The sequence below is a fragment of the Schistocerca cancellata genome, chromosome 4 (assembly GCF_023864275.1).
Source record: "Schistocerca cancellata isolate TAMUIC-IGC-003103 chromosome 4, iqSchCanc2.1, whole genome shotgun sequence".
Lineage (NCBI taxonomy): Eukaryota > Metazoa > Arthropoda > Insecta > Orthoptera > Acrididae > Schistocerca > Schistocerca cancellata.
Window position 1 is genome coordinate 653,600,519 of NC_064629.1, and position 15,181 is coordinate 653,615,699.

A 15,181-nucleotide genomic window follows, 5' to 3' on the forward strand; every position below is an offset into this window, starting at 1 on the left:
AGAACGTAAGTTACCAACTCGCATCGTAACAACAAGTGTGTCGTAATGAGTGGAACGTAATTTCTCAGCTTAGGTATTGGCATTTGACGAGCAGTACAGCCACAACAAAGCCATGTTCAGGACAGAATGTTGAGAGCACGTCTTTAGCAGCAAATGTGTTAAAACAGATATTCATATCTCCAGATAAGCCATTGATTTAGAATTACTTGCTGTATAGTGTGCTGCAATATCCATTGCAACAAATAGGATACGGCTTACAATATTGCCTCATAATGCACATATTTTGGTATGTCTCTGATGGGCAACTGGTTTGTATATGCAAAGGATGTTGAAGTTGTCAGTGTATTTTTATTGCAGAATTCAATCAACCCACTTGCAGTGCAGGTGCTTAGTCACTCTCAAAGGGCAAACTTCTCAAGAAGTCTGTATTTTAGAAAACTTGAGTTACTGGTATAATACATATCACCAATTTTATTGTTATTGGTAAATAAAAAGAAAGCACGGAAACAGGTGTTCAGAGCTAAGTAAATCACATGTAGCTACTGGAAACAATGAAAAATGAAACAGAATCAATTATTACACCATTAAAGAGTAATTAATCCATTTGATATGAACAAATTTAAAGGATGATTATGCAGACGGGTGTACATTGTGCTAGTTGTTCTGTCACCAGGTCTTTCAGGTGTGGCTAATTTTCTGACAAATTAAAATACTAGTTATTGAAACCACCTTATAAAAAGGATGGAAGGGATAGTGAGACAATTACCAGACAATTTCTTTCCTACCAGTGTTTTCAAAAGTTTTTGAGAAAGCGATGTGTACCTCTGTACATCTAGTTTGCTGTCAGCCCTTCTGTTTGGCTTCGAGAAAGGAGTATTCAAAGAAAACGCTATTTTTTGTGTGTGAGATACTAGCAGGGCTAAACAATATTTTGAGGACAGTTGGTATTTTTCTTTGATGTAACAAAAGCATCCCCCAATAAACTGTGAACCTTGGCAAGGGGGAGTGGTTTGTGTGCCTGTGTAATACAGATACCGTATTTACTCAAATCTAAGCCGCACGTGAAAAATGAGACTCGAAATCAAGGGAAAAAAATTTTCCTGAATCTAAGCCGCACCTGATATTTGAGACTCGAAATTCAAGGGGAGAGAAAAGTTTTAGGCTGCACCTCCAAATTGAAACAAAGTTGGTCCATTGTAATATGAGACACAACTTAGGTCGAATGAATGACTATACAGCTTCAGTAGTTTGGTTCGAGTCTTAAGCTTAGCAGTTAAGCTTTACCAGGTAGCCACTGCTATGCGTCAGGTGCTCCGTCCGTATTTATACGGGTACCCTTCCTTTTTCACATGCTTCGTCTCGTTTGAATCGATTGCTTATTTTGCTTTGATCCGATAAGTGCAGTTTTCTTTGTTATAGGTGATTTCGTCACTCTAAGCTGAAAATGCATTACTGTACTGTGTCGTGCATTGTTTGTCGCATTCTGATAATGCGTGTTTACGGCCTGTCGCCGCTCGCAGCATGGCTTGCTTTTGTGCGCGCTACCGCCACTTACAATTAAAAGAGAGAGAGAGAGAGAGAGAGAGAGAGAGAGAGAGAGGGAGGAATCGTCACATTAGCGAAACAATGGCAAGAGACTGCTATTTGTTGTTACGTACACTGCTGCTTTCTTTGATAATGATCAACAAGAACCAAATAATAGACTGCGTATGATAGAAGATGTTCTGAACGAGAGTTTAGCGAAAATTTTTCTCCGTTTGAAAATCTTTACAGGCACCTCTTTAGTACATTACATTCTACACAGAAATTAGTCATCTTAGATTTAAAAATCTAGTCAATTGCCGTGCTTCATTTCTGACTGTATCACTATTAGGAATAAGAATAATACGAATATAAACATGACACGATACGTATATTCTTCCGCGTTTGCTGTTGTCTCACTCTATAGTTTCGTAGTTTGTTAGGCAGACAGGATTTAAACGAGATAGCAACAAACACGAAAGAATACATGGCAAAATGTTTATACTTGTATTATTCTTATGGTGAAGAGAATACTGCATGTGATTCAAAATTCATCAAGCTCCTATTAGCAACCATCTCTTCTCACAGGTAGGAAAAAATTCAGAACGTAGAGTTGGCCATATTGACAAACATCCCAAACAGTCTTGCCAGTCGGATTTTCATAGTACATTGAAATGCTGCTACATTCGAAGATGAACAAACAATACGGAATTTGTATTTACTTCGTTGGATAATGAATGAAAATGCAGTGGTTGAAACTCGGGGCGGAGGAAAAAGCTCGTCTTCCACCTTTTTTTAAAATTTATTTACTCAGCAGAGGTTTTGGCACCAGCATTTATCTTTGTGCCTACAAAGCATGCCTGTGTAGCACTACATATATTCGACGGCAGAAGTTAGTTGTGGCGTCACCTACCAACATTTTTCAGAACTTCCGCTTGCTTTGCACTCGATTCTAAGCTGCAGGCAGTTTTATGGATTACAAAAACCAGAAAAAAAGTGCGGCTTAGATTCGAGTAAATACGGTAGCTGTAGTAGAGCTGCAACCTTATCAGAGGGGTAACTGTGGAGAGGCCAGACAAACATTTGGCTCTTGAAGAGGGGCCCAACCTTTTCAGTAGCTGGGGGGAAGGTGGGTGGCACCAGTCTGGATAATTGACTGATGTGGCCTTACAACATTAGGCATCATGGCCCTACTATGTTGGTACAGTGACCAGCTAAAAACAAGGGGAAACTATAGTCATTATATGTCCTGGGCACATGCAGATCTACTGTGTTGCTTAACAATGGTGGTGTCCTTTTTGTTAAAATATTCAGGAGGATGTTGTAATCAGGAGAAATATAAAAATAGTGTTGAGTAAAGGTAGTTGCAAAGATCTCTAGGCTTTGTTATGTCATCATTCCATACACATGCTGGAAAAGGTACATCTTAGTACCTTGTGCACAGAATGCAACTGTATGAAAATGCATGAAAGTATATATCAAGTTCATAAATGATGATCAATGGCAGTCCTGTATATGTCAAGCATTTAGCAGAAAACTGTTTAAAGGACACTCTAACACTTTGGGAAAAGGTCATAAATACAGTTAAAGAAGATCTAGCTGCAATTTGTTTGAACATGAACTTCTGAAAAAACACACAATAGTGACGGGAATAACTATCTGCTGATTGCTAAGATGTAAGTCATCTCAGTGTTATTTAGGTGTCACAGGAAGAGGAAGTTAATGTTCTAAAAGTAGATTTGACTACATCACATTTGGAATATGAAGACCATATGAAGAAATATGTAGTAGTAAAGATAAAACTGACAACAGTGTTCACAGTGTGGCTACGTGTGGCTACAAATGCCGATAACCACCACCTCATTATTATGAACAAGGATTGTGACTCTAGTGCTTAAAAAAAAAACTTCCAGGAATAATGTGTCCTGCCAGTGATGAAATGCAATCCCAACTGTAGTATAACTCCATCATCACACACCTCACGCTTTTCTACACAATGGAAAACTAAATTGCTAGCTAAATAAAGTGGCAATTCAAATAAAAAAGAATGAGGCAATAAACACAATGTGTTGTTTTTGGTGGACAGTCACAGCAGGACACTAGCTAGTGTATTAAATGACATAAAAAGTGGCATTGCAGATACTGGAATCATAAAACTGGGAGCAAAGAAGAATGCTGGGCTAGAAGACATCAGCCAAAATAAAATAAGGGAGCGAGAAATTATATTGTGCATTCAAGTGGCTCCAACAATGTGGCATGTAATGAAGCAGATGCCTGTACTACAGCTATAGAAATGTTCTTATAACATAACCAATCAAAAAATCCTGTTTTTGTTAACAGTACTCTACAGATATGATTTAACTTTGCATGTGTTAATAGAGAAGTACTTAAAATGAATACTCTGATCATACAACTTTGTTCACAGTATAGTTGTGACATTATAGATGTAGGCAATACTGATCACACTCTGCTTATCAGACATGGGATACATTTAAATTACAAAGGAAAACTACTTCTGTGTGAACAGGTTGACAGAATAATTGAAGAAAATACTCAGAAACAAATAAAAGAATCGGTTCTGCAAATTGTACAGTTGACTACCATTCTCTCTCTCTCTCTCTCTCTCTCTCTCTCTCTCTCTCTCTCTCTCTTTCTCTCTTTTTCCAGAATACTGTAAGCCTTTAGTTCCATAGTCCTCACAGAATTCAAGTATTTCATGTGAAAAACAGGTTCCTAATGGCTTAGAGAGGAAGCAAAACACATGCAAATTACTTACCCTCATGCAAGTCATCATTTGTAGTATTTGGAATAAATTAGAAGAGTTGGAACACTTTTCTAAGGTAAAAAAAAAGCGTTTTGTTGTGTATCTCAGAAGACTGGCTTACAGAAAGTAAAGTAGATTTTTTAATACCTAATGAAGTACATTGTATCGGCTATAATGTGTAGCAGTGTGAGAAGAAATGGAGGGGCTACAATATTTATCACACTATGTATAAAATTTTCTAAAATGGAAGAAAGCTGGTACTATTCTGAATTAAATGGAGAGTATAGTTGTGTAACACTGATTGACCAGACTATCATAATCGTTAGTTTGTATAGACCTCCAAATGGTGATGTTAATTTCTTTTTTTGATAAATTTGAATAAATGATATGAGAAATTTTAAAACCCAAAACAGATATTGCAATATATGATGTCCTCAACATAGAGCTGTCAGGCTCATCTGAGCCTAACTCAGAAATTTTTAAATGTACGCAGATCACTAAAGTTATATTGTACTAACAATAATCCTGCATTTGGGAATGCCTGTTTGGACAGTATTATAGTTTAATATCTCAAGAGACCTATACAATATCTGCATAGCAGATGAACGTTTCTGAGATCATGATCATCTGCTCCTAACACACCATTATGCACAGTCAGATAATGATTGTGTGGCTGCAAACAAGAAGCAGAACATGGCACAGGTTAGAGGTTAGAAAGAAGAATTTATTAAGTTATTTATTGACTGCCTGGAAAATGCAAATTGGACCTTTGTTAATGAGTACAGTGTTGACAAATCAACTGTTGAAACTGTAATACTTTCTTAAAGACATATATTAGCTTGTGGTACTCTTGCTTTCCACTGAAAAGAAACATTACCAAACCAAACAGAAAAGGTAATCAGCTTGGTCATATCAGGGAAAAGATACTTTAACTGCACAAAATGTATTAAAAAAAATCAAATATGGCACAGAGTGGTGTTACATTTCTTGTAAAGCTTACCTGGAAAAAAAAGCCAAACTTCAACTTACCAACCAAGCTGTCTGTGAAAATGACATTGAAAGAGCTCCCAACAAATGCAAGGCTGCTTGGGATATAACATAAGAATTCACTTCTGCCCAGACTAATGACGTTCTGATCAGACATCTTGTCATCAATGTTAAACTTACCACTAAATGTGATCAAACATCAAATAATCTGAATCTGAAAGGTTCTGAACAAGAGTGGCATTCTACATTTCAGTGTGTGAAATGTTAGATTTGTTAATTGGGTCACTAGGTTACAGAATTTTAAAAAGGAAATGAATAGATTGAAGTAATAGCAGAAATAAACTAAATGCTGTGGTAGAAAGAACAAGACTTATGATCAGGTCATTACTGTGCTGCTTACACTAAATATAGTTGGATAACTCAGGAGTAGGTCTGATAATGAATAAGAAAATAGGAATAACATAGTGAATGCATTATCTTTGCCAACATAGGTGCGGAGTGAACACCCATCCAAGAAAATAGTAACAGTTTATAAATTCCTGCTGGCTCTGCAGATGAATAGATTGAAAGAAAGGATGATGGGATTATTCAGGTATTTAAAGTAAACTAAAATTTGTGATGAGAGACTGAAATTTGATACTAAGAAAAAGACAAGAAGGAAAATAGAAATCAGATGAAACTGAAGGAGAGGAACAGAAAGAAAACCCACCTGATAGAATTTTGCACTGAGCACAATATAATAATTGCTGTATTTAAAAAAAAAAAAAAGAAAGAAAGAAAGAAATAAGGTTGTGTATATGTGGAAGAGAGCGAGAGACATCGGAAGGTTTCAAATAGATTGCATAATGGTAATTGATTACATAGACAGATTTTATATCTGCATAACATTTCCAGAGAAAGATATGGGCTCTGGCCACAATTTATTGGTTATGAACTGCAGATTAAAAGTGAAGAACTAGTAGAAAAGTGGGAGTTTAAGGCGACTGGACTTGGATAAGCCGAATGAACAAAAAAGTTTTGAGAGCTTCAAAAGGAGTGTTTAGACAACAGTTAATGAAATAATGGCAAGGAACACAGTGGAAGATAAATAGTTAGCCATGAGAGATGAAATAGTGAAGACAGCATATGATCAAATAGGAAAAAAGGCAAGGCCAAGTAGAAGTACAACAAAGTATAACAAAAGAGGTATTGAAAGTATGTGATGAGAGGAGAAGGTATGAAACTGCAGAAGGTGGAGACGGCGAAAGAAAATACAGACCTTAAGGGCAAACTGTAAACCAGGAATTGCTAGAGGACAGATGCAGGCCAGTAGAAGAAAATAAAAGCTAAAAGCTGCTTACAGAAAGAATTAAGACCCCTTCAGAGAAAAGAGGAACATCTATATGAATATGAAATACCCTTATGGCACATCAGCATTAAGCAAAGAAGGGAAGGCTGAAAGTTGGAAGGGATACGTAAAGGGTCTACATAAGGAAAACATACTGAAAGATAATGTTATAGAAAGAGGAGAGGAAGTAGATGATTAAATGGGAGATACGATACTGTGAGATATTGGACAGTGCTCTGAGAGACAAGTGCAATATCCTCTGACTTCAAGAATAATATAATAAATCTTACTCCACAGAAGGCAGGTGCAGACAGTTGTGAATATTACCAAACCATTTTAACAAGTCATAGTTGCAAAAGACACACAAATTATTTACTGAAGAATGGAAAAATTGGTAGAAGCTGATTTTAGGGAAGATCAGTTTGGGTTCAAAAGAAAAAATGGCTCATTGGTGTGATGAATGGCAGCTTGTGATAAATGTAGAAGAATGTAAGTTAATGCAGATGAGTAGGAAAAAGTCTTGTAGTGTTTGAATACAGCATTATTAGGGGTAATGTTACAAAGCGATATGAAATGAAATGAAATGAGCATGTCAGTTTGGTAGTAGGGAAGTCAAATGTTCGACTCTTGTTTTATTGGAGAATTTTGGAAAAGTGTGCCTCATTCATAAAGGAGACAGTGTATAGAATGCAAATGTGACCCAGTCTTGAGTACTGTTAGTGTTCGAGATACCCACAAGGTTGGATTAACAGAAAAGATTGAATCAATTCACAGGTGTGCTTCTAGATGTTTTACCAGTAGTTTCGATCAGCATGCAAGTATTACGGACATTTTTCATGATCTCAAATGGAATCCCTGGAAGGAAGGCAACAGTCTGTGAACAAGACATTATTGTGGAAATTTAGAGAGCCATCATTGAAGGCTGACTGCACTTGTTGTGTGATGATATATTTTGGGGCAGCTCTGTGTGTTCACCAGGAATATTCTTTGTCCAGGAGAAGTCGGATCTGTGGTCTCAGTTCGCAAATTTTGTCGGTCTTTGTTAACATTTCTTGAAATTCTAATTCTGCTGTCCTCTGTACAGATATTCCATTATGCGATTTCTTGTTAACAGTATTAACTAAATCAGAATAAAACTGCAGCATTCATTCAGCAAACACTAGAGGCTGAAATGATATGCAGTTGGATGACACTTCAAGCATTGCACAGGACGGCATTGCACTATTCAGCAGGTTTCATTTTCAATAAGCTTTCCGCACAACAGAAAAAAGTTAAATGATAATCCCAAGTTGAGTTTTTCTCTTTTTCCACACTCCTATTCTGTACTGGAATACTTTGCAAAAGCTGAGAACTTTGCTCTCTTATGTATTGTTCATCCATATACTGTCTCACAATTTTTTCTCTTTTATTACTACATCTACATTTATACTCCGCAAGCCACCGAACGGTCTGTGACAGAGGGCACTTTACATGCCACTGTCATTACCTCCCTTTTCTGTTCCAGTCGCGTATGGTTCGCGGGAAGAACGACTGTCTGAAAGCCTCCGTGCGCGCTCGAATCTCTCTAATTTTACGTTCGTGATCTCCTCGGGAGGTATAAGTAGGGGGAAGCAATATATTCGATAGCTCATCCAGAAAAGTACCCTCTCAAAACCTGGCGAGCAGGCTACACCGCGATGCAGAGCGCCACTTGCAGAGTCTGCCACTTGAGTTTGCTAAACATCTCCGTAACGCTATCACGGTTACCAAATAACCCTGAGACGAAATGCGCCACTCTTCTTTGGATCTTCTCTATCTCCTCCGTCAACCCGATGTGGTACACATCCCACACTGATGAGCAATACTCAAGTATAGGTCGAACGAGTGTTTTGTAAGCCACCTCATTTGTTAATGGACTACATTTTCTAAGGACTCTCCCAATGAATCTCAACCTGATACCCGCCTTACCAACAATTAATTTTATGTGATCATTCCACTTCAAATCGTTCCACACGCATACTCCCAGATATTTTACAGAAGTAACTGCTACCAGTGTTTGTTCCGCTATCATATAATCATACAATAAAGGATCCTTCTTTCTATGTATTCGCAATACATTACATTTACCTATGTTAAGGGTAAGTTGCCACTCCCTGCACGAAGTGCCTATCCGCTGCAGATCTTCCTGCATTTCGCTACAATTTTCTGACGCTGCAACTTCTCAGTATACTACAGCATCGTCCACGAAAAGCCGCATGGAACTTCCGACACTATCTACCAGGTCATTTATATGTATTGTGAAAAGCAATGGTCCCATAACACTCCCCTGTGGCACGCCAGAGGTTACTTTAACGTCTGTAGACGACTCTCCATTGATAACAACATGCTGTGTTCTGTTTGCTAAAAACTCTTCAGTCCAGCCACACAGCTGCGCTGATATTCCATAGGCTCTTACTTTATCAGGCGACAGTGCGGAACTGTATCGAACACCTTCTGGAAGTCAAGGAAAATAGCACCTACCTGGGAGCCTGTATCTAATATTTTCTGGGTCTCATGAACAAATAAAGCGAGTTGGGTCTCAGACGATCGCTGTTTCCGGAATCCATGTTGATTACACAGAGTAGATTGTGGGTTTCCAAAAACGACATGATACGCGAGCAAAAAACATGTTCTAAAATTCTACAACAGATCAATGTCAGAGATATAGGTCTATAGTTCTGCGCATCTGCTCGACGACCTTTCTTGAAGACTGGGACTACCTGTGCTCTTTTCCAATCATTTGGAACCTTCCGTTCCTTGCGGTACACGGCTGTTAGAAGGGGGGCAAGTTCTTTCGCGTACTCTGTGTAGAATCGAATTGGTATCCCGTCAGGTCCAGTGGACTTTCCTCTGCTGAGTGATGCCAGTTGCTTTTCTATTCCTTGGACACTTATTTCGATGTCAGCCATTTTTTCGTTTGTGCGAGGATTTAGAGAAGGAACTGCAGTGCGGTCTTCCTCTGTGAAACAGCTTTGGAAAAAGGTGTTTAGTATTTCAGCTTTACGCGTGTCATCCTCTGTTGCAATGCCATCATCATCCCGGAGTGTCTGGATATGCTGTTTCGAGCCACTTACTGATTTAACGTAAGACCAGAACTTCCTAGGATTTTCTGTGAAGTTCGTACATATAATTTTACTTTCGAATTCACTGAATGCTTCACGCATAGCCCTCCTTACGTTAACTTTGACATCGTTTAGCTTCTGTATGTATGAGAGGTTTTGGCTGCGTTTAAACTTGGAGTGAAGGTCTCTTTGCTTTCGCAGTAGTTTCCTAACTTTGTTGTTGAACCACGGTGGGTTTTTCCCGTCCCTCACAGTTTTACTCGGCACGTAGCTGTCTAAAACGCATTTTACGATTGCCTTGAACTTTTTCCATAAACACTCAACATTGTCAGTGTAGGAACAGAAACTTTCGTTTTGATCTGTTAGGTAGTCTGAAATCTGCCCTCTATTACTCTTGCTAAACAGATAAACCTTCCTCCCTTTTTTATATTCCTATTAACTTCCATATTCAGGGATGCTGCAACGGCCTTATGATCACTGATTCCCTGTTCTGCACTTACAGAGTCGAAAAGTTCGGGTCTGTTTGTTATCAGTAGGTCCAAGATGTTATCTCAATGAGTCGGTTCTCTGTTTAATTGCTCGAGGTAATTTTCGGATAGTGCACTCAGTATAATGTCACTTGATGCTTTGTCCCTACCACCCGTCCTAACATCTGAGTGTCTCAGTCTATATCTGGTAAATTGAAATCTCCACCGAAGACTATAACATGCTGAGAAAATTTATGTGAAATATATTCCGAATTTTCTCTCAGTTGTTCTGCCACTAATGCTGCTGAGTCAGGAGGTCGGTAAAAGGAGCCAACTATTAACCTAGCTCAGTTGTTCAGTGTAACCTCCACCCATAATAATTCACAGGAACTATCCACTTCTACTTCACTACAGGATAAACTACTACTTACAGCGACAAACACGCCACCACCGGTTGCATGCAATCTATCCTTTCTAAACACCGTCTGTGCCTTTGCAAAAATTTCGGCAGAATTTATCTCTGGCTTCAGCCAGCTTTCTGTACCTGTAATGATTTCAGCTTCGGTGCTTTCTATCAGCACTTGAAGTTACGGTACTTTACCAATGCAGTTTACAATTACAATACCGATCTCTGCTTGGTCCCCGCATGTCCTGACTTTGCCCCACACCCTTTGAGGCTGTTGCCCTTTCCGTACTTGCCCGAGGCCATCTAACCTAAAAAACCGCCCAGTCCACGCCACACAATCCCTGCTACCCGTGTAGCCACCTACTGCGTGTAGTGGACTCCTGATCTATCCAGCGGAATCCGAAACCCCACCACCCTATGGCCCAAGTTGAGGAATCTGCAGCCCACACGGTCACAGAACCGTCTCAGCCTCTGATTCAGACCCTCCACTCGGCTCTGTACCAAAGGTCCGCAGTCAGTCCTGTCGACGATGCTGCAGATGGTGGCAGTCTTCACGAAATCAGATAGCCGCCGGAAGCCAGAGAGGATTTCCCCCGATCCATGGCGACACACATCATTGGTGCCAACATGAGCAACCATCTGCAGATGGGTGCACCCTGTACCCTTCGTGGCATCCGGAAGGACCCTTTCCACATCTGGAATGAATCCCCCCGGTATGCACACGGAGTGCACATTGGTTTTCTTCCCCTCTCTTGCTGCCATATGCCTAAGGGGCCCCATTACGTGCCTGACGTTGGAGCTCCCAACTACCAGTAAGCCCACCCTCTGCGACCGCCTGGATCTTTCAGAGTGAGGGGCAACCTCTGGAACAGGACAAGCAGCCATTGCTACTTTAATTCCTTTGTTTATAAATTTTGTAATCATCATTCTGCAAACTAATTTACTGACTTGTTACACGACCAAGTATAAATAAAAAATTAGGATATTATTTGACTGCTCAGTAAAATGTGTGTGTATAGCTCAACTTTCAAAATATTCACTAATTTTACATTATCTAATATGTGAAGGATATGATCCAGTATCAAGAAGTACTGTTAAATTCGTTTATGAAGTATACCAAATTTGGGATTTTTTAAACTATCCCAGACTGTATTGTAATATAGTTGACAGGACAACAATCATTATTATATGGTTAACAAGTGTTAGTATTCAGGTGCTAGTAGGTCTGATGCGCACTGTGTAAGCTACCACTGACAACTGTTTGATAATTAATTGCTAGATAAGAACATAGAACAACAAGAAGAAAACTAGAACAGCAGTCGTCTGCATTTGGTTTTATCTTATCACAATTTTTTTTTTCTGGATATTGTTACATTTGAATAGCAAAATGCCAAGGAGGAAATAAAAACATAAATAATTGTATTTTATAATTACTTGCAGTAAACTTTTATGCCATTCAATTTTCATATTTTTTGTTGTTTGTGTGTGTGTTTAATTTTTTTGTGACAGAGAAAAAAATGGTTCAAATGGCTCTGAGCACTATGGGACTCAACTGCTGTGGTCATAAGTCCCCTAGAACTTAGAACTACTTAAACCTAACTAACCTAAGGACATCACACACATCCATGCCCGAGGCAGGATTCGAACTTGCGACCGTAGCGATCGTGCGGTTCCAGACTGTAGCGCCTTTAACCGCTCGGCCACTCCGGCCGGCATGACAGAGAAAACCACTGTCTTGTGACACATTGTCATACAAAAATGACTTCATTTCCAGAAACAGTATTTTTCATAGAATTTCTGATATGGTCCCAGTTGGCATAAAAAAAACTCCAACGCAGACATTAGCTGTAAAGAATAACCTTTATTCAGAATGTAACAGTACCTTTCCTTTTACAAAACGTCATATAAACTCTATTTCTTACAACATATGTTACATATTTCACCTCACTTTGCACTAGATCATTTTTAGCAGGTTCATCACCAGCAATTTGAAGACCAATATAAAAAGAATTAGACCCTTGAAACAAACGATTTTTAGCTCGACGAGGTACTGGCAGAAGTAAAGCTGTGAGTACCGGGCGTGAATCGTGCTTCGGTAGCTCAGTTGGTAGAGCACTTGCCTGCGAAAGGCAAAGGTCCCGAGTTCGAGTCTCGGTCAGGCACACAGTTTTAATCTGCCAGGAAGTTTCAGTATTTTTCATATTTTTAATGGCTTATGTGGTGTAATTGGTAAGAATTCGTATTTCAGTTAATTTTTATTGTGCATTTTTTGGGAAATGGTTTGATGCACTTTTTGCATTACTAATCAGGGGAGTCAGTTGGTGAGGTTGTGATGGAGAGAGTTTTCATAGTCCAATTACAATGAGTACTTTAATATTTTAAGAGAAAATATTACAAGTAAATTATATATGTAATACAAAAATGACATTTACACATTAAATATGGAACTTAAGAAACAGCTATCAGTCCGTTGTTCAGACATCTTTCATTAACAAGTTAATACCTAAAAGTACTTCTTCCTTCTGTGAACAAGACCTGAATCCATTTTTTAATGTTGTTGCCTGTATAAATTGCTGAAGAGTGAAGAGTGATATGATTCAACAACTCAACAGACATCATATTGGCTAGATATGGAGGACAGGATATCTTAGAAGACTGTTGCAGGCATCTGAGCTGAAATGTCAGAGAGAGAGAGAGAGAGAGAGAGAGAGAGAGAGAGAGAGAGAGAGAGAGAAATTCATCATGGGTTTATGGGTTTCATTTTGGAACCTGATTCTTCTAACAGAAGGCTTTCTTTAATCTGTTTTCCTGTTGTCATTTCACAACACATATCTGCATGTGGGAAATAAATCTGTTATGTCCAAACATATTCTAAAAATCATATTTAAAATTAGTCTTATTGCCCTTCCCATAATCATAATGTTACACAACAATAAAATGTTAATTAATTTTCCTTCTTACTGTGAATAATTTCATGTCACTTTCAATGAAACATGCAATAATGAAAATTTTGTATTCTTATGAAAAGTTTTGCCAAAGAATTCTGAAATATAAAGCAAAAGCATTTTAGTACTTACCAGAAATTATACTATTGTGAAACAGTGGGTCCAAATGTCATGCTGTACACAATTAACGACAGTGTGACTAGAAGTTAAAGGCACGTATGAGCCAAGTAATCGGTATATGACATCTTTTTGCTCACAGTAGATTTACATGTAATAGGTGACTGGTAGCTCTCATCACTGAAGCAGCATAAAACAAAAGGTTCTGAAGTATGTATGAAAAGTACATCACCAGGCAGCAATAGAAGTAATTTTTCTGTTCAATAAATTGCATCACTGTGCCACAAAGGTACAACACACCAAGCTGTTCTGTCATAACACAGGACTTCTTTTTGCTTAAATCCATCATTGTGGTACCTAAAACTGTCATACTCAAGATTGTGTAGTTCTTGAGTGTGTGGTGTGATGGGCAACTTTCATTGTAAAACTTGTAACAACATTGTGTGGTAATGTAACACTATTTTCTTACTGTGAACTTCCTACATGGTCCTAACTGGACTTTCTTGTAAGTCTTACAGATCACATAAAATACATGCTTTGTGATTAATGAGAGAAAAATTACAGAATACTGGGAAATAATATTGCAGAGTTCCAGATTGTAAATGTGTGCATAAAGTATGCTTGCCATGAATGTGGAAAATTATAGAACAAGTATGTTTTTCAGTATTTTTGTCATAAACAAATCAGTGACCTACTGTGTTTTGATTGAAATTTTGAGGAAACTGCTTGCAAAGGTGTAAAAGAGAGATAGTGGAAGGTGCAGCTCACAGGGCTGTGTTTTAGGAATACTAGTACAAAATAATTTTTTAGGTGGAGATGCAGTAGCAGTATGGTATAGTTAAATCTATTTTGGGGAAGACAGATGCCAGGCTGAAATTCGTTGTAAGGATCCTAATGAATTCTGGTCATTCAAGTATTACACAATAAAAAATCTCAGGAGGAATACAGGCTGTAGTATGAGAATAGACAGCACCTCTGCTGCGTTCTGCCTTCCTCTATATTGTAAGTTTTAAATTTTCACACCACACTTTACCATAAAACTGATTATTTGTGTATAGTCTACATTTATATAATTATCATAGTGTCTGTTTCTAATGAAGTCTTTAATTTCAGGGGCTATGAGTGATAACTGTATGCTGTTCTCCTGAGGCCATTCTTCATTTGGTTGTTTATATAAGTGGTAAACTAAAATGATTTTTTTTGTCAAGCTTTCAATAAAGTGTTTTTTCCAACACAGTTATTTTATTTATAACAGTTATTAAAAATTATGATGATTTATACTTAGTTTTGTCACATTTATTGCTGAAGTAACAATCGTACTTGCCTCTAAAGTTTTTGATACTGGAATTTTTGAAGGTTAACTGTAAAGAGCTTGTTCTGTATGGGTCATTTTTATAAGAGTGGTATAAAATGATGACTTGTAAATAATTATATATATATAAAGATGATGAGACTTACCAAACAAAAGCGCTGGCAGGTCGATAGACAAACATACACACAAAATTCTAGCTTTCGCAACCAACGGTTGCCTCGTCAGGAAAGAGGGAAGGAGAAGAAAAGACAAAAG

The 15,181-nt window shown here is 38.2% G+C and overlaps 1 protein-coding gene across 1 annotated transcript in view; it reads left to right on the top strand.

The window, feature by feature from the left end:
* The window catches only part of LOC126184690 (proteasome subunit beta type-4), a 47,397-nt gene extending 32,555 nt beyond the window's left edge, over positions 1–14,842 (top strand). The window contains exon 6 of the mRNA XM_049927184.1: positions 14,728–14,842. Coding sequence (XP_049783141.1) covers positions 14,728–14,740 — 13 coding nt within the window. The 3' untranslated portion in view covers positions 14,741–14,842. The remainder of the gene's footprint in view (positions 1–14,727) is intronic.
* The last annotated feature ends 339 nt before the right edge of the window (positions 14,843–15,181 follow it).